Below are 20562 nucleotides of genomic sequence, written 5' to 3' on the forward strand. Positions count from 1 at the left end.
AGAACAGTGCCTTGGGAATATTTTACTAGCAGGAGGCACTTGCAAAACGAGTCAACAGTAACTGCAGGCAGCCATTCCCAAATGCCATCCCGAACTGCTGGCTGCCTGAGGAGGACAGGTCTGCAGGAGAAACAAAATCCATGTTGGCCACTGATCTTGGAGGGTGAAACATCAGCCTTAGGTAAAATCTCTTTCAGAATATGTAACTGAAAAACTCAGGCTATATCGGAGTACAAATGCCCTCATCTATTTTATGAACTAGTGGACAAATGAACTAGTGGACTAGTTAACAACTGTGAGGATCTAGAACAGGCAGTGCAAACCAAAAGCCAGTCGGCAGATTTTCAGTATAATACTTAGTAATAGGAATAACAGAGCAATACGTAGCAACCTTGATTTTTGTGGGAAGTGTAGAATTTGTTTCTGATGGACTTCTCTGAGAAATTAAGCAAAATCTGTTTAGAATTGCTACTCTGCTGACCCAACAGAGAGCATTAAAGCAGATCTCTATACTGCCATAACGTGATTGTGTCACTGTATCTAATTGCAGGTGTCTGTGGGGAAACAATCTCGACTCAAAAAAAAATGAAGGCAGGAAGGAAGCATCCAGTGGGTACTGGGCACATGTATGGCCGCACAAGTAAGAGAGTAAACCAGGTGTTAGGTATGTGTAGAATGAACAGGAAATTCATGTGTTTTGTTACGGACAGGAAAGATTGAACATTATAGACACTGGAGAACTGCATGTGAAAAAAAAAAAAAAAAGTTTCTTTTTGAGCAATTGGTTGCTTGTTTGCAGCTTCTTCAACTATGGATGTGTGGTGCACATGCCCTGTGACTGCACAGATGTTTATGGATACAAATGTCAGTCATCTACACGGATGATATGTGCAGTGCATTTCTCTATCAGGCATATGGCATTCCAAATGATATCCCCTCCCCAGTTTGAAGTGAAAGGTGGGAGACTTCTCCATCCTAAAGAATGGAGGTCCTACATCCCTCAGGGGATTACCATTATTCACAGGATCCAGTTTTCTTTCAGGCTGACACTGATAGTGTAAGATACCAGCATATGTACTGCAGAAAGAAATCTTTGTAGAAGGAAGATGGGGCAATGCCTTAGAAGACTGATGAAATATTATGAGCAGGATAATACTGTTAGGGACAAAACAAACAAACAAAAACACACACACACACAGAAAACCTCATTTATTTAATAAAATGCTTTTATGAGGGAGAGTGGAAAGGACAGGTAGGATAGTTGGTGGGCATACAAAATAATGTGTAGCACAGGTTCTGTTCATCTATGACACAATCTCCTTGTCTAGGTCAGTTCCCCCTCTTGCACACACACAGAGTCAGTGAAATTGTTTTAGAGAAGATATCTGACTTTTTACAAGCATTTTTTTTTTTCCTGAAAAATGGAAAATGATGCAAAGTGCTTTTTGTTTGTTTGGTTGGTTGTTTGGTTGTTTGGTTATGTTCCATTTTGTTTTGTTTTTATAAAAGACTCTTTCTTCCATCTTCTCTTAGTGAGGTCTTACTGTCTTTGACCATTCAGCTTTTTTCCTTCCCAGAGGTTGGTCATTGCTTTCAGGAAAAGGCAGTAACCAAGCACAGAAACTGCCCAACTGGCCACACAGTAGGTCACATGGGAATTTAATTTAAGGGATCGTTAGCCCAGAAATTCAGTATCTCACTGTAATTACTGCTGAATGCACTTAGCCTGCTGCCAATTTGCTATCACTGCAAAAGTAAATCTCAGGATCGTTGTTTTTCCTGTTTTTCAGCCAAAATAACTTAGTCCAAACTTTTTCTGAATTTTTTGATAATAATTTCAGTGCCATGGAAGCATTATCTGATGGGACACTTTCTAATGGGGAGTGTAGTTATGTAGTGGGCATAGAGATTGTACCTCTGAATTTTCACACTTGCAACTTACAAGAGACTAAAAAAAAAGTGTAAAGCTATAAATGTATATGTCTTTAATTCCATGTGTAAGACATTTTCATTGTTCATGCTGCCACCTTCCTCTGTACACTGTGTAACTGATAACATATTGCCCTACTCTTTAATAGCCAGCATTTGCTCTTAGTTTTCACACATCGAGCATTCCTGTAATAACCAGAGCCTATCATTCACGTATAAGGCAGTGTGACTACTGTGTACCTAAATACACATTCATTCCAAATGTTGGCCTAATCCAGGCCGAATATGTTTTAGAAGCAAAAGTAATCTAGTTGTTTTTAATATGGTGAATTTTTCTCCTCAGGATTGGCTGTAATGTTTTGTCTCTTCCTCTCTAGTGGCAGATGGTTCTAATCTCCATATTTTTGAGGTCATAACATTAAAACAAAATGTTCACAGAGGATTTTCACTTGTTGAGGGAAATGTCATAGCCCTACCTCTCTCCCATAGAGAATGGAGGCTTTGTTAAGGTTTGCTTTACTGTATAAGAACATTGTTGTCGCTCACTACACCTCTGTTCTTTCCATGTCAAATAAGGATACTACTTCTTTTCCAATCTTTGGAAAACAGTTGAAGCTCTAGTAATAAAATTACACTAACATTTAATGACAGAAGAAAAAAAAAAAAAAGCCAGTCCCGAACACACTGCCAGAGTTGAAAGCGGTTAAAACTGAAGAAAAACATGACATAGTGACTGTGAATGGATTTATTTAATTGATTCCAGCTGCATGTATTGCACTTAGAATTCAATGGACTAATAACGGCTTAATCTCAAGCCTTATGTATAAAAAAAAAAAAAAAAAAGAATAGCCGTGAGGCAGACTGAGACCTAGTTGTGGGACATCTTGACTGGTCTCTCAGAGTGGGAAGAGCTGAAAGAATTTCAAGGTCACAAAGGCCATGTTCAGCCACTTTCAGGGCTGAACATAGTATTTACATCATAAATCTCTCCAAGTGATGAAGGGATCCACAGGTGAACCTTCTAATTCCTCGTCAGTTAGAAGGATGCATATTTTACAGAGAAGAAGATTAAAGCAGAAGATGGAAGTCAGAGAAATGGTGAATGGCAAGGCAGGAGACACTCTCTCTAGATGTACTGCTGCTTTTATACCCTGAGGCCTGATTCTGCCACAGACTTCCTGTGTAATCTGGGCTAAGGCTGTGAATCCAGTTTAATTTAAATATAGGTTTGGTTATCTACATTTCCCAGAGGATATGGGACTTGACTGCTCTGTCATGGCACAATTAAATAAGTTTGGCAGCTGCTAAGAGTGATAAGATAGATACCCTTACAACCCTGCTCCCACCTGTGGGAATTTCTCAGGTCCTTAAAGGTGTTAACAGAAATAGAAAGCCCAGCTTCTCTTCTTTGTGCAAAGGGGGGGTGCTCATGTAACTTTAGCTCATGTCTTGCAAACAATAATTATAAAAATAATCATGAGCCAAGCAGAAAAGGTTATCCATTCAACTTTCTGACCCTAGCTATGTGCTGGGCAGTCCTCCTGTCTGAGTCTCACTGATTTCAGGTGGAGGGAGAGGGTTCTGATCACACAGGCAATGGATGACTTTTGATGCTGTGATCCCTTTATCAACACCTTTAGTAAATGACATCTCTTTGCAGGACAGGAGATCTAAGTGGATGGGCTCTTCCATCTGTGGTAGCTGGAAGGTCTCCACTAAAAAAAGCCTAGCTACATTCAGCATATAATACTCAAGGGAAAGGGACTGTAAACTATGCTGATAGGGTGCTTTTCTACATGCCAAACTAACATGAGACCTATATTAGGTCTCACTCTAAAAAAACAATGAATAAAATCCAAGCCAAAGGTATACAAATAGTCCAATTATCCTGGGCAACATATTACAGGCTTTGGTATCCTCTTCTGTGAAAAGAATACTGAGAAGACAAGAATAAAAGTTAATGCTTATCAAGGTATACATGGTACAGAGTTTTCAGGCACAAATTTACTTTTGAAGTGAATGCTGGAAGGTGATTATATAGTTTCTGTCCCTTACCAAATAAATCTTTATTTTCAAAAAGACTCTGTGGGGAGAGAGGGTGGCCTTTCCTGAGGCATTTTAAGGGCAAAATTTAGGCCAGATCTTTGAGCATGTCTTTGAGCATCTTATTCAGGTCTGGGAATATGAGGGACCAAAATGCCTGGCAGATTTGAGTCTCATTGTAGCAGAAAATGGGTGTTGACCTGAAATTAGCTGTAAGTACTTTTGTTGTCCAAATGTTTCTCTTTGTTGTATCTGAGTGAATTCACCTGTTAGAAAATAAAGCAAGGGGCTTGGTTCTATAAATGATTCCTTAAAAAAAAGTCATTACTGACAGTTAAACCGAATTCTTCAAAAATAAAGAAGACAGTCTCTGGATTTCATGAAGTGAGTCAGACAACGAGGCAAGTAAGTCACTCAAGCAAAAAAAAAAAAATACTGCAAGTTGCATCACTGCCTATACTTTGGATGTGGTTGCAGCAATTGGTAACTGCTCTTAAAAGGGGACACAAACAGAGTTAACATAAAGTAAATGCTTGATTCCTATTGCTTAGCACATGCTCAAAAGCATGTATCTACTTCACTAAATAGACATTGCTACTTCTTAAAGTTGTGTGTAGTGAAGCATTAAAATAGTACAGGAGAGAATAGTTTCTTCCAATCATATAGGAAGCCATTTGTTGTTTCACTGTGGTACATTGAGAGGATTTAATCTCTGGTGATTTTCCAGTTCCTAAAATGGGAATGAGCATATTTAACAGCCCCAGTGCAATACTGCAATGGTAGTTAGTTAAAAGCTGCAAAAACACTAAACATTGTATACTAGTTGGATTAATTAAGAAAACAAACACTTAAAGCAATTACATGAAAAAATAGCATGAAAAAAGGCATTTCATTCACCACAACAACTATATCTGACTGCTTTCCCTCCATCTACAATTTGTCCTCATAGATTCTAAGACCCGTTGGAGGGGCTCTGTTCTCATCAATACCACAAAAAAGTCACCAAATTGAAATAATGCTCTAAAACATATCAATCAAGGGAATCAAAAATGTCAAAACCTTGTCATTTGAACATCTTCACAGCTGAGTATGTTCATGCTTCTAGAACTTTTGTGAGATGAGGAAGTGCTGTTATGCCCATCCCACATGAAGACAGAGAGTGGTGAAACGCCAGCAACTGTGTCACAATGAGGAAGTCCCAAACCTGGGTGGCGCACCCTAACCCTTCTGCATAATCAGGCTATCCATAGGGAGGTCAGCAGATATGACTCAAGACCTACAATGGGACACTTCCGAACAGATGGGACCAGCAAAATACCCTGAAACAGCCCAAATAGCACTTCTTGCCAAGGTTCAACACCAAGCATGCATTTAGCACTCCATGTCTATTTTTAGGCACCTTAGCCCTGTCCTAAAATCCACCCTAAAAAAGGTGCCAGAAAAAAAAAGTGACCTTTTAGAGAGCTGTGGGTGCCGAGAGGCAGCAGCCATCTTCATTTTTACTTCGTTAGCTGCTGATGTAGGCCCTAAAAGCCCACAGAATGTGTAAGTAAGTCTTATTTTGGAAGGAGCAGAATTCCAAAGCAAATGCCACAGATATGAATTTTTCTCCATTTTAGACTTAAAATAAATGTTATGAACTTGACTCTAACTTGACTATTGTCAGTTTAACCTTCTCTTCTCTGTCCTTTACTCTGTTATGTTTCACCATGTCCTGACATTTTCTGGTGGTACTTGTTGTTATCCCTATTATTTATTATTCATGAAATTTTGTCAGTGTTCTCCAGGGTAGATGGATATTCAAGAGGGTGTGTGCATTTCCTTACCAACCCAGGGAATTACTGCTGTTTCATTTTCCTTGTGAGTATCTCAAAGACTTCCTAATGGTGTTTCCAGAACCTCTGCAGTTCATATAAAAGGTTCACCAAGCTCTGGATGATGTTCCAACATACTGATATGAGTTATATTTTCCACTGTGCTGCTTTGAACAGGGCAATGTTTTTCACAGCATGTCACATTGTCCATTCCTTCCTGAGTTAGCAGTGGTTTAAGCACTCAGGGTCACACTGGAAGATCAGCAGGTGAGTTTGGATATGTTCTTCCATACAGCTAATTTATCCTGGAAGAGGGCAACTCACTGTAAAATATTCAGCAGTCTGGTCAAAGGAAGCAACACAAAATTCTGGCTCAGGTACTAATTGTCATGGACTACTTATGATCCAAAGCTTTGCTGCTTCTGAAGTTGCTCAGGTAAAGATCCGGAAATGATTTATAAACCCACAGATGTGAATACAGTAAAAATCGATCTTATGAGTCTTTTGTACTGGGATCATGTTTCCAGAGGGCAGTTCTGGCTATATGGCTTTTGTGAGCTCTGCACAAAAGCAGTCCCGAAGCCTCCAGCTGTGCACTGATGTGTTGCCAGTGTTTCAGCAAGGTGCTCCTGCAAGTAATTCTCGTCTGCATTGTTAATGTCTTTTTTTTTTTTTTTCCTCACAGTTGGGCTTTTCATGTCTCATAAACAAGCAGAAGGAAATGTGTTTAGTAAGCAAGATTATGTGTAACTCCTAAAAATGTGTGCTATTTCTATTAAAAAAGGCAAAGAAAAGCACCAGAACAAAATTAATCTGGTGAGACACACTCTGCCACCTACAGAAAGATTATTGTTTTCCATATTTTTCTGTCTTCAGATGGAATAATTCAGAGATTTTAATTCAAGAAGAGAATCGTGCAACCTGAGCCATATCTGAGTGGTCAGAGACAGCAGATCTACAGCACTTTTCAGACCTGCATGCATGCTGGTGTAGTCTGTCTTCTCCAAACCCTCTGTCCTGCCTTTAAGCTTGTCCTGCCTGCTCTGCTTTCTCTGCAGATGTTTGCTGTGATACTCCCTGCATAAACAATTGACTCGTCCTTCAGACAAAAGTCCCTGGGTTAGATGTGGTTTGGACTTCAAACCTGTTGGATTCACTGCTGTAATCTATATTCTTCTATAATACAGAACAATAAAATTTGCACCATCTTTTCTGCAGATAGCACAAAATGTCTGCCCTGAGCTACAGCAAGTCTTTTAGAAAGATTTACAACTGTCTTTGAAGATCTCAGTTAATCTGAGACTCTCCCATCCTTGGCACTTTGCTCCAATGTACAATTAGCCACTCTTTTTTTTTCTCTCAAGTGCTCTTGCCTCACACTTCCCTGCATCACTTACACTAGCCTGACTGAAGACAAAGAAATACTCTGAACTGGTCACAGCACTTTTTGCTTCAGAAAGTGACCATTTATGACTTCTAACACAAACACACACACAAGAAAAAAGGCAGCATTACCCCACTATATGCTGAACAAGCAACTGCCCCTGTAAAATGGGAAGGGACAGCTCATTGACGACAAATGTGTATGTCCTTCCTTTCTTCTGGAGTGTGTGGGTTTCCTCCATCATCCTTAAGGTGCATAAAGCACTGTGGAACAAGCATGCCATCCTTTCTAAATAGCAGCCTGCTTTCTGGAGTGAAAACCATAGTCAGGCTTAAAGCTGCTAAAACCAAAACTCAGAACAAATCTAACAGGAACTTTTACACTATTTACCTGTACTTGAAGATGAACTGAAAGCTAAAACCAACACTGCATTCCCTTCAAGAGCTCAGCAGCCAAGCACATATGTTTTAAAGGTCCAGTTTAGCTGGCAACACTTCTCATCATCTGTGCTGACTTCTACAGGCGCACCGAGTTAATCAAGCCTCACTAACTGTGAGCTTTCCTTCTGTTATGCCATAACCTCAGCGGTAAATTTTCAAAGCAGTGCATAAGGACTGAGGCCCATAACATTAAAGGGGTGTAGCTAAATCCATATGTGCAGCACAGTCAGAGTCTCCCTTGACACTCCTTTAGAATTCAGTCTTTCAACTGCAAACAGGCAGTTCATAGCCTTGTTACAGAGAGCAGCTGAAGCTACTTTCTAAGTGTAATACAAGCATTAATCTTACTGAAAAAAAATACATTTATTACACAGCATTTTCAGAAAGAAGCAGCTCAGCTTCATAATAAATGAGACAACTTATGTCTCATATTTTTTTAATGCTGCCTTTTTAAAATTTTTTAATGTTGCTTTTGATGGTATGGTGGAGTTATATTCTCTTATTTTTAGAGATCCATATATTTCAGAATCACTTTCAATTCAAAAGCTTGACCCTGGGCAATGATCTTTATGGCCTACACTGCAAGACAAGCTTGTTTTGTGTCATTAGGAGTTCTGGACAAAAGCTTCAGAGTGAAGATTTACTAGAATATAAGAAACTGAATTGAATCTAAAATTCAAACTTCTCAGATTTCTCTGGTTATGTGGAGTTCTTCAGTGTATGTTTTATGGTAATTTTGAGAGTACAATGCAGAGACTCTTCCAGTTGAAGGTGGCAGTTACAAAAGCTTTGGATGCACGTGATATTAATCCTTGCTCTCTTTAAAAACTACTGTTACTATGCAAATAGTGGAGGCAAGCAGAAGGGTGAGCTGCAGAAGCAGAAGCTTAAAGCTATGTCCTACCCACTAATCTTGAAAGAATTTTTCCCTAGCATATAAAGGGCTTTGATCTCATTTCTGTATTATCTGGGAAATTAAAGCTGGTCATTGCTGCTGCCATCATCCTGACACAACTTCAAGTGCACAGCAGGACTTGGAGCTGAGTGTTGGAATTCTGGGTATTCCTTAGGCCCCTGGCACAGACTGCTGATTGGCGCTGTGGTAGTAGTACAGAAAAGAAGGAAAACAGAATCTGACCAGGGTGTAAATGAATAAACTCCTGAGGCTGTTCTCAACATTTGCAGAAAAAACACACAGGGTCACGGGGTCACAGAATGGTTGAGGTTGGAAGGGACCTCTAGAGATCATCTAGTCCAATCCCCCTGCTCCAGCAGGGACACCTAAGGTGGCACAGGGGGGCATCCAGGTGGGTTTGGAAGATCGCCAGAGAAGGAGACTCCACAATCTCTACGTTAAAAAGCACAGGTTCTCTCTCTGCCTCCTTGCTGTCTCACTATGAAAGATGGATATTTTCAGTTGTTTCATCACTGAGCATTCATGCCCTTTGCCTTCATCTTCCAGGTAGCAAAGATGCTATTGTCTTTAGAGGCTGTTGGGATAACCACCCCTGAGCAGCAGGTTCAGTGTTAAGGAGAGAAGCTGAGAGAAATTTGGCCAGGGTTTCTTCTCTCCAGCAGGCACAGCTGCACCCTGGACGGCTGGCAGTCAGGCTTGGGAGCAAGACCCAGGAACATTTTGCCATCTTGTGGCAGTTTATGGGTAAAACATCTCTGAGTGAGGGTGAACACTCCAACCCGTGTGATGAGGATGTGTCAAATGAGGATGTGTTTTCAGCTGGGACTAACTTAGATGGTGACATACTTGATGCAGGGAAGGAATGTGGCATCTGACTGCTTATATTGATAGTGGTGTTCTCCCTTGCAGGAGATCACCTGGATCCCTGTTTTCAGTCCTGCTAAGTCTCCAGGGATTACTTTCTTCTCAATGTCTCTTCAAACTCTGCTTGCTTGCAACTAGTCTCCTCTGTGGTACAGGGACAGCTGTTAAGAATCTGCAGCACCTCAAATCTAGCAACTTCAGATCACCAATGTCTAGCCTGAATTTTGGGTGCATTTTGATGCTTTGGAAGCAGGTTTGGGCTCAGGAGTGGAGAGGACGGAAACACCTTGTATCTACCCGCCACTTATGGGGTTCCTTCTGATAAAACACAGAGGAAGCAAGCAAGCAACTAACTGATCCCTGACAACTTGCATTTCCAAGCTACTCTGTGAAGTGTTTTTTCTCTCCTCCCATAACTTGCCTTTCTCGCTCAGAAGAGTGAGCTATCGCAAAAGATGTCCTCATCCAGACCTTGCACAGTAAGAGGATGAGAACACTTTGCAAGCTTGACCTGGCCAGGTTTTACCTCCCCATTGCAAAACAGGAAGGTAGCTAGCCTGCTTGACCTCCAGTCTCTGGAGCTACCTTCTTTCCTAAGGGTGCAGGAGGTCTGTAGAGAAGGTGTGAAGCTGATTGCATCGTACCACATTGCACAATGCATCCTTTACATGTTGCATGAAGTGCTACGCTGGCCTTTGTAAATGGCTTACACTCTAGGCATCCTGAGCTCTTAAGACAGTGGAGGGCACCGCTGTTAACCTCCTCCTATCCTGTTTTGCAGTTCTCAGAATTGCCTTTAATCTCTTTGCTTCAGAAAGCTCCACTTGTAGCCCATTTACCATTCTTGCCCACAGTTAGGTGATTTTTCTTTCTCGTGCTCCCTTTGCTCCATCTGGCTGAGCTTCACAGACTCTCTTTCACTGACAAGCCCTGGGTAGCCTACTTGTAAAGGAGAGGCAGTGAGATTTCTGAGCCAGCTGAAGAAATTGCTCTGCCTCACAGTCTGCTTGTCACCTACTACCTCACTAAGCCCTCCTAACCAGGTTGGCCAGCCTTTTGGCAAAGAGACGTGTGCCCCTCTTGCTGGGAATGATGGGACCCATCTCAGCAAGAGGGGCACACGTCTCTTTGCCAAAAGGCTGGCCAACCTGGTTAGGAGGGCTTTAAACTAGGCAAGAAGGGGGAAGGGGAGTGTCACACAGACATGGCAAGCAGTACCGCGCAGCCTAGGTCAGATGGCGTCCAGCGGGAGTATGGTAGTGGAGAAGTGAGGATAGGAAATGATCACGGAGGGTCCTCTTTCACCCCTCCTGGGAAACCTGTGGCCTCTGTTGCTTCCCTGAAATGCCTGTACACCAATGTGCAAAGCATGGGGAATAAGCAGGATGAACTGGAGATCTGTGTGCGGTCCCAGCGTCATGATCTCACTGGAATCACAGAGACGTGGTGGGATAGCTCGCACGACTGGAGTGCTGCCATGGAAGGCTATGTGCTCTTTAGGAAGGACAGGCTGGGAAGGCGAGGTGGTGGAGTTGCTCTTTATGTGAGAGAGCAACTGGAATGCATGGAGCTCAACCTGGGAGTGGAGGATGAGTGAGTTGAGAGCTTGTGGGTAAGGGTTAAAGGGCAGGCTAATGTGGGAGACACTGTGGTGGGTGTCTGCTACAGGCCACCTGACCAAGACGAGGAGGTTGATGAGGCCTTCTATAGGCAGCTGGATATTGCCTCACGGTCACAGGCCCTGGTTCTCATGGGGGACTTCAACTACCCCCACATCAACTGGAAGGACAACACAGCCAGGCACAAACAGTCCTGGAGGCTCCTGCAGAGCGTCAACAATAACTTTTTGACGCAGGTTGTGGAGGAGCCGACGAGGAGAGGTGGGCTACTGGACCTCATGCTATCAAATAGGGAGGGCCTAGTAGGAGATGTTAAGGTGGGGGGTAGCCTCGGCTGCAGTGACCATGAGTTGGTGGAGTTCAGGATTCAACAAGGAGGAGGCAAGGCTGTAAGTAGCCTTGCAACCATGGACTTCAGGAGGGCCAACTTTAGCCTCTTCAGAGACCTCCTCGGTAGAATCCCATGGCCTAGAGCTCTAGAAGGCAGGGGGCCCAAGAGAGCTGGTTAGTTTTCAAGCAGCACTTCCGCCTCGCCCAGCAACAGTGCATCCCTGTGTGTAAGAAGTCAGGCAGAGGGGGCAGGAGACCTGCGTGGATGAGCAGGGAGCTTGTGGCAATGCTCAAGCAGAAGGCGACGGTATACAGAATGTGGAAAAAAGGACAGGTCCCCTGGGAGAAATACAGGAACGTAGTCAGGGAATGCAGAGATGCAACAAGGAAAGCTAAGGCACGATTGGAACGCAATCTGGCAAGGGACGTTAAAAATAATAATAAAAAAATTCTTCAAATACATTAACAGCAAAAGGAAAATCAGGGAAAACGTGGGTCCGCTGGTGAATGGGGTGGGCACCCTGGTTATGAATAACACAGAAAAAGCAGAGTTGCTGAATGCCTTCTTTGCTTTGGTGTTTACCAAGGGCAGCCCATTAGGGCCCCAGGCCCTAGGGACAAGAGAAGAAGCTGGTGGAGAGGAAGACCTGCCCTGGGTAGAGGAAGATTGGGTCAGAGAGCACCTAAGGAACCCACAAATATACCCACAAATCCATGGGCCCTGATGGGATGCACCCTAGAGTGCTGTGTGAGCTGGCAGAGGTCATAGCTAAGCCGCTCTCCATCATCTTTGAAAGATCCTGGAGAACGGGGGAGGTGCTGGAAGACTGGAAGAGGGCCAATGTCACGCCAGTCTTCAAAAAAGGCAAGAAGGAGGACCCAGGCAACTACATGCCGGTGAGCCTCACCTCCATCCCCGGAAAAGTGATGGAATGGCTCATACTGGCCCTTGTCTCCAGGCACATGGAGGACAAGAAGGTGCTCAAGAGTAGTCAGCATGGATTCACCAAGGGGAAATCTTGCTTGACTAACCTGATAGCCTTCTATGATGAAATGACTGGCTGGATAGACGAGGGGAGAGCGGTGGATGTTGTCTATCTCGACTTCACCAAGACTTTTGACACTGTCCCTCACAACATCCTCCTGGGCAAGCTCCGGAAGTGTGGGATAGATGAGTGGACAGTGAGGTGGATTAGGAACTGGCTGGATGGCAGGGCCCAGAGAGTGGTGATCAGCGGTGCAGAGTCTAGTTGGAGGCCTGTAGCCAGCGGGGTCCCCCAGGGGTCAGTCCTTGGTCCAGTCCTGTTCAATTTATTCATCGATGACATGGATGAAGGCACAGAGTGCTCCCTCAGCAAGTTTGCTGATGACACGAAACTGGGAGGAGTAGTCGATACCCTAGAGGCCTGCGCTGCCATCCAGAGGGACCTGGACAGACTGGACAACTGGGCGGTGAAAAACCTCATGCAATTCAACAAGGCCAAGTGCAAGGTCCTGCACCTGGGGAGGAATAACCCCAAACACCAGTACAGGCTGGGGACTGACCTTCTGGAGAGCAGCTCTGCAGAGAGGGACCTGGGTGTCATGGTGGATGACAAGTTGACCATGAGGCAGCAGTGTGCTCTTGTGGCCAAGAAGGCCAATGGGATCCTGGGGTGCATTAAGAAGAGCGTCTCCAGCAGGTCAAGGGAGGTGATCCTGCCCCTCTACTCAGCCCTGGTGAGGCCACATCTGGAGTACTGTGTCCAGTTCTGGGCCCCACAGTACAAGAGGGATGTGGAGCTGCTGGAGAGAGTCCAGTGCAGGGCCACAAGGATGATTAGGGGCCTGGAACATCTGCCCTACGAGGAGAGGTTGAGGAAGCTGGGCCTGTTCAGCCTGGAGAAGAGAAGGCTGAGAGGGGATCTAATCAGTGTATATAAGTACCTCAAGAGAGGGAGTGCAGAGGATGGTACTGGTCTCTTTTCAGTGGTGGCCACTGATAGGACTAGAGGAAATGGCCAGAAACCGAAGCAGCAAAATTCCACAGGAACTTAAGGAAAAAATTTCTTAACAGTGAGGGTGACAGAGCACTGGAACAGGCTGCCCAGAGAGGTTGTGGAGTCTCCTTCTCTGGAGATCTTCAAAACCCGCTTGGATGCAGTCCTGTGCCACATGCTTTAGGTGACCCTGCGTATGCAGGGGGGTTGGACTAGATGATCTCTAGAGGTCCCTTCCAACCCTAAGCATTCTATGATTCTATGATTTGCTGCTTTGTCCTTGTGACTGTTGGCTTGACCTCCACCTTGGCTGCAACACGCTTCCCTTCACCTGGTGTTTGAAACTCTCACTTTTTCTGCTGATTTGCTTTAAACTTGGCCTTGGCACTTGCCTCCTTTAACTTACAACCTGATCTCCCTTTTACCTTTGCCTCTGGCCTTTTGTAAATTTCTTGTTTCCTCTCCACACCTTTCGGACACTTCCCATAATGTTGAGAAAGTCAAGTGGAAGCTTTAGGAATCATTTCTTGATTGGAACAATTTCCCCTCCCGCCTACTAAGGTTGGACAAGACCATTGGAGAGACATCACTACAGACTTGTCTTCCAGCACAGTGGCAGCTCTGGGCCTGGAAAAGCAAGGTTTTTTTGTTTGTTGCTGCTGCTTTTCTTTGTAATCTGACTTCATAGCAGCTAAATATGTTGAAGGCTTAACCACGCTAGGATTCAGGAAAAAATAACACTTCTGCAATATTGCCTAGAAGATAGGTTTCTAGCTCAGCTAGATTACTGGTATGTTTGAGATAACCGGCATAAGCACGGAAGGATTTGAGACAAGAGGGAGAGGGAAAAGGAATCCTGCCAAATGTCACACTTGTGACATTTGTGACATAAGGGTATTACACTTTTAATTGCAGACACTAGCAGCCCAGACCATACTCCAAAAATTTCTGCTCCACCTTCTATGTGGGACAATCTACTTGTTGTTCCTTCTCCTCCTCCTTTATCATCTGTCAGAATCTATCCCATGGTCTCTAATGTGCTGTCTAATCCTGACACTTCCCAGCCAGGGGGGAAGGGGTAGGTACCAATCCCCCTCCTCCAGTGCTTACTGTATTTACTGATCAACCCAACGCAAAAAAATAGCTTGAGAGAATAACCAAAGTGCCCAGAGAACCATTTGTTGTCAACGATGATGAGAAGACAGGAGGCCATTCCTGTATTTGAGGAGAGTGCAACTCTAGTTACCTTCAGAGGGAGAAAAAGGAAGTGAAGACATCATGCTAGCAGTATGCTACCATTTTCAAAACTGAAGGAAACATGAAAACACCATGAAAATTGTCATGACCGGGCCATGTCCTGATTTCTGGGTGCTGGACATGAACTTCTTAACATGCATTGCATAGTCAGGTGCTGTTTTTTTTTTCTCTGTGGGTGCATTTTTCAGTCATTCTGCAGGTGTGTAAGGCCACAAGGATGCAGCAAAGAGCAGCACTGGAATCACCTTTAAGCCAGAAAAAGAGTGCAGTAGCAGCATGGTGTTCTGTAGCACTTCTGCCTTGAACCTTTTAGAGCAAACTGTCAGTATCTCTGAAGTCCACTTGCTGCCTGTTGGAGGGAGAAGGCTAATGAGCTCACGGGAGGTGATTCTACTTCTCTATGAGCTGACTAGCACCAAAGCAAGGGGGAAAACAAAACAAAAACAAACAAACAAACAAAACAGATTTAGAATTGCAAAGGGCTGGCATCAAAACATAGGAGAATAGGCATGTGGGGAATGGCAGATGTGTGTCCCCACCAGGGAGTGCTCTGGGGGATGAACAGGGCTCATGCTGCAGTGTGACATCACATCACGCCTCGCGCCACCTCACACGTGTGTGTGTGAGGTCACAGCCAGACAGCCCTTATAGGCGCGCATGGCCGGGGCCACCCTCAGCCCGCTGCTCGGGGCTCAACGCGGTCTCGCGACTCGTTGTGCTTAGCGGGTTTGCTCCTTCTGGGGCACTTGGTGTCTTTTTGCCTAATCGGGTGGAAAGGCTCTGTGTGCGTGAGGGAGTGAGTGAAGATCTGGTTCCTCGCAGCAATGGCGAGGAGGCAGCCTCTCCCGCGGCAAGGGCGCCGCCGGGGGGCACGGGCAGCTCCTGCGGAGCAGGACGCCCCGGTGCTGCAGAGGGCCGAGGTGGCTGTGGCTGCCCTCCGCGTGGCCAGGGAGGTCCACGTGAGCACCACGGAGCGCGCTGGGGGAAAGGCTGGTGAGTGTCGCGCTGCTGAGTCTCTCTACGTAACGCCCTCGCGTGTCCATCACCCTTGAGGCTGGTGCTTTGTGTCACACGTGGAGCGGATCCATGTCTGTGTCCCCCTGACCTGACTTGCCCGGGCTGTGCTGCGCTGCACAAATCCCAGAATCACGGTCATGGTGAGGGATTAGAGCAGGCACACAATTCCGCTGCAGCAACCTACTACTTCCCTGTTGTTTGGCTGCTGTGTAGCCGTGGGATGCACTGCTGAACCCAGCCTGGCTGAGCTGTGGCAGCAGCGCCTGCAGGGGACGGCTCCTCAGCTCCCCGATGTGTCCTTCTGCGAGGCACAACCTTGGCCCTTACTTTACCCATGGAGGCAGCACGTGCAGCTCAGTGCGTCCCTCCCGTGCAGAGCTGAAAGGCCTGGGGATCCCGCAGGAGGCCCCACAGGAGGTGGAGAGGACCTCACTTTGCACTCTTCCTTCGTGCCTAGGGATCTTCCACCGTATTACCAGCTGCCTGGCGATGCTCCTTCTCTTAATAAGGAGACTTTCTGGCATCTGTGTCTCCACCCTGTGAGTATCTCCCACAGTCCTATCCCCTTAGAAAATCATCAGTGTGTCCCTAATCTCAGAGGAGAGGACTTTTGCTGTTATAGCAAGAGAGAAAGCAAGAACACTACAAGGACTGTTTTCTCTCTTCACTTGGGACATCTCTCCACTTCCCTGGAGGCCTTTTCTCTGTCTGGTGGAGGTGCTCTTGTGGCACTTTCCTGTAGGAAGGCCTGCCAGGCCTGCCAGCCCTACCACTTTAGTAGTAACACTCCCTCTTTTGTAGGAAAAGGGTTCCCCTAAGAAACAATGTATTCGTGAAAGCTCTCCTTGGGACCTGTGTTGGTATTGGTGAGTATTTGTGAGCAAAGAGCTGCCAGCAGTAAGCAGCACGGAGCTGCTGGAGGCCGGAGGCCCTGGAGTGCCCTGGAGTGGGGCACCGTCCTGCTTCCCCTTCCTGCACTTCAGGGAGCTCCAGAGATGCTCTCTACGGGGAGTTCCCATTAGCCTAGTAACCCCGCTCTTCCTTGCTGCTGTGAATTTCAGTTGCTGGCTACTGTGTGATGATGATTCCAGCATGGACTCTGCCGGGATTATCAGATGAACCGACAGAGATGCCTGGTGGAGAGAGACAGGTAACTCCTGCAAAGGAGAGGGGCTGACGTGGGTGGCATCCATCCCCAAATACTGCCATGCCCTGCAGCGGGAAGCTCAACAAAGCTTCAGCTGGATCTTGAGCTGAGCTTGAGCTGGAGCTGGAGCTTGAGCTGGAGCTGGCTTGCCAGAGTGAAGTGGCAGGTCCTGCTGGGCTTCCTCCAGCAGCATCTGAGGGAAGCCCTGGCCGTTGTGGTAGCGGCTCTGCTCATGGAAAGCTCTTGCCTTTCAGGGGCTCCTGGGATGGCTCTTTCCAGACCTGAATGCTAACAGGTGAGACAATATCTGTCTGGGGACTCATTTCATGGCATAGTGTCAGCTGGGCATGTGCCACTTGCATGTGCGAGCAAGACTCCTTGCGTCGGCCACAAAAGCTAAAGCTGGAGGGGGAAGGGAAAGCCCTGCCAAAGCGGGCAGAGCAAAAGGGGCCCAAGCACAGGGAGCTCTTCTCTCCTCTGGGCTTAGAGGCTCCCTGCAGGGGATGGGCAGCTCTCAAACAGCAGCTTCTCTCTCTCTGCAGGGACTTGGTCACTTTGCTGGCTAAACAAGCCAAACAAATGGAGCTTCTCAGAGGGGAGGTTTTGCGCCTGAATGCTGAGATGGGGAGTATGAAGCAGGTGATGCTCCATTTTGTGATGGAAGGCTTGGATGAGCGGAAGCGCTGACAGGACCCTAGTCGTGGTGGTTGTTGCTTTCTTCTGGTTTATGGGAGCCCCCCTGCCTTTCACAGGCACTATTTGATGGAGCCTCTCTGTCACCCAGACGGGTGTTGCTGGGCACTTTCTCAGAGCAGAGGACTCCCGACACGCTTTGCCTGCAGTGCCGGAGACTCGACTAGCTCTGGCCCGGCCCCCACAGCAGGCCTGGGGCTCAGGAGGACTTTGTGGGAGCAGCTGGCGCTGGCAGGGCCTGAGCCCATCTCCTGGCTGAGCTAGAGGGTGGGGAGGATGGAGAGCAAGCTGTGCTGCCCCATGGCCCCACTCTGGCTGTGCACACGCATGGTCTTCCCCATTGCATGGGTTTCCTAGAAACACTTGTGAAAGAATGGAGCCTTTCAGGTCTCTGCACAAGGTTGCTCTTGCACTTTATTAGCCAGGCTCTTCTCTTTCCTGTGTGCTAGTTCTAGGAGTAGCCCTGCTGAGCTGCCTGCTGAGGTGGAGATTACCTCTAGTTGTTTCTCTCTTTGCCAGGAAGTGCAGCAGATGAGAGAGGCCCTGTTTGATGAAGGCCAAGTGCCCCTCCCTGACTGGGCTCTGCAGACCACAGGTGAGGACACAGGCAGACAAGTCTCTGCATGATGTGTGTGTGAACATAGGGAGGCTGCGTGGCAGCCCCTGCTCACCGAGGTGCTGGGAGATGAAAGGACACGTGGGGGTCCACGAGCAAGGCTGTGTCAGGGGGGCTGTCTGTGACCCACACCCACTCCTGTCCTGGGGATCCGTGCTGCCGCCTCTGGCACTGCCCTCTAAGTTTTCTGTGCCCACGCAGCGGTTCCCTTCCTCTTCCCTGAGCTTTCCTGTCCACCCAAAGGGGAAGGCTGCACTGTGCTGCACGTTGCCACAGCAAGACCTCCGCTTGGCCTCCAGCTGGCAAGCAGAGTTACAAATGCCCTGGAAGCAGCCTGGCTGTGGCACCTTGCAGGCAGCAGCTTCATCTTCTTTGCAGGCGCTGTAATTGACCTGCAGAGAACTTCCCGCACTTATGACTGGGGAGAGCGTTGGCTCTGCAAGGCTTTCTGGTTCCTGTGTGCTTCAAAGCCACCAGATACCATTTTGCAGGTAACAGTGCAGAAATCCTCATTGGGGCTTTAGTTCCTTCCTGGGAATTACAGCAATAGGCCAGGGCACCTGTCCTGCATTCAGAACTGCTGTTCTTGTCCCTAGCAGTGATTCTTCACACCCAAGGCTTTTACTTGATAGAAAGCAGTGACTCCTTTAGGAGTGGAACTCCAAGGAAGTAAACTCCGGGATGGCACCTGCAAATCCTCCAGATAGCATTTTGCAAGTGTCAAAAGAGAACAGTGAGGGGAAGGAGTCTCTCCTTCACAGTCCATTTGGTGGGACCAATCTCTGCTGGGCCGGTAGAGATGTTTGTGCAGAGCCCTGAGTCTGGGGTGAGGTGGCAGATGTCATGGCCCCGACAGGTCTTCCTTCCCTCATTCAGCTGTAGAGCCTGCTTGAGCAGGGGCAGGAGGTCTCTGCTTTTCTGTCCTGCCTCCCACGTGCTCTTCATTTTGGAGCAGAAATGCAAGACATAGGCAAAGGGCTGCCTGTACTTCCAGTTCCCCTGGCACTGGCACTAGTGGTGTCCCCCTCACAGCCTGCTCATTCCTTGCTGTCCTGTTCTGCTTGCAGCCTGACATGACACCTGGGCAATGCTGGGCTTTCCAAGGCTCTCGGGGGCACGTGGTCATTCAGCTGCCTTCTCGCATCTGGCCAGCTGCTGTCACTCTGCAGCACATTTCCAAGGCTGTCTCCCCAAGCGGCACGGTCAGCAGCGCTCCCCGAGACTTCACTGTTTCTGTAAGTCTGTGCTGCTTGGGCTGGGGTCGTGGGGAAAAAAATGCCACGGGGACAAGGGCCATTCACTTGCTGTGCTGCCTGCCCCTTTTGGGCCTTGGCGTCCCGAGGCTGATGCTGGTGCTTTGTCTTGAAGGGAGTGGAGAAGGAGGGAGAAGAAGAAACTCTCCTTGGAACATTCATGTATGACGTGGAAAGAGAGGCCATTCAGACCTTCCCTCTGAAGGTAGAGGAAGCGCGTGTGGGCTAAGGCCAGGCAGAATGAAGGTTTCCTCTTAGGTCTGTTGCACAAAGACCATCCCCAGGTGCAGCGCAGGCAAGGGATGGTCATTGAGACCTGCTCTTACCAGGGCCATGTCCAGGAAAGGGAGGTGTGTGACTTGTAGTGACCTTCTTTGTCCCCCAGCAACCATATTTCTTCTTCCCATGATTTCTTTACAGCATGAGCTCTCCAGAGCCTTTCAGTTTATAAAGCTGGAGGTGCAGAACAACTGGGGAAACACCGAGTACACCTGCATTTACCGAGTGCAGGTTCACGGGAAGGTAGCAAGACAGACGTCATTCCAAGATCCCAAAGACATGGGGAGAGCTGATCTTCATAACCAATAAAAATATGTAAAAAGAGAAGGCTGGCCCAAGGAAATGGCACAATAAGTGTGGTGTAAGAGGAGGTGTGGGGCAATGGCATTGCCAAGGGAGCATTCGGCCCAGGGTACTGACAGGGGCTGGGGGTGCAGGTTCACGGGAAGGTGGCAAGACAGACATCGTTCCAAGATCCTGAGAAAATGGGGAGAGCTGCTGTTAATAGGAAATAAAAATATGTAACAATAAAAGGCAGGAGCAAAGAAATGCAACTATAAGTGCGGCGTAAGAGGACGTCTGAAGTAATGGCAGTTCCAGGGGAGCCCTGGGCCCGGGGTACTGGCAGGCACTGGGGTAACGGCAGGACAGGGGGTTCTGTGCTGGACACAGGGTATGAGCAGGGTGGGGAAATGGCCCGCGAGGTAACACCATGCTCCACATAGCAGCACGGCCCGTATTGAACACAAGAGCCCGGTAGAGCAGCAGGACAGGGCAGAGCGGAAGGTCTGCGATAACGACAGGGCAGGCGGTAGCAGCAGCCCCTGTTCTGGCAGTCCTGGAGCAGGGGCACCCCGGGCAGCCTCTGGCTGCGCTAATGGCAAGGCTCCGGTAGTGGCACGAGAAGGTAAGGGCACAACTGGGGTGCCAGGAGCCCTGGGGACAGCAGCCTCGGCAGTAGGACCCCTTCCATTATCCGCAC

The 20562-nt window shown here is 47.2% G+C and overlaps 1 protein-coding gene across 1 annotated transcript; it reads left to right on the top strand.

Annotated features, from left to right (window-relative positions):
• Positions 1 to 15399: 15399 nt before the first annotated feature.
• LOC148595355 (SUN domain-containing protein 5-like) lies at positions 15400 to 19889 on the top strand. Its single transcript, XM_088520995.1, has 7 exons — positions 15400 to 15568; positions 17227 to 17378; positions 17952 to 18027; positions 18427 to 18539; positions 19116 to 19283; positions 19417 to 19506; positions 19722 to 19889. Exons 1-7 carry the CDS (start codon positions 15400 to 15402, stop codon positions 19887 to 19889), a joined length of 936 nt encoding a protein of 311 aa, XP_088377121.1.
• The last annotated feature ends 673 nt before the right edge of the window (positions 19890 to 20562 follow it).

This window comes from Tinamus guttatus, unplaced genomic scaffold (genome assembly GCF_059628265.1).
Source record: "Tinamus guttatus ecotype Peru unplaced genomic scaffold, ASM5962826v1 Tinamus_guttatus_pri_ptg000110l, whole genome shotgun sequence".
NCBI lineage: Eukaryota > Metazoa > Chordata > Aves > Tinamiformes > Tinamidae > Tinamus > Tinamus guttatus.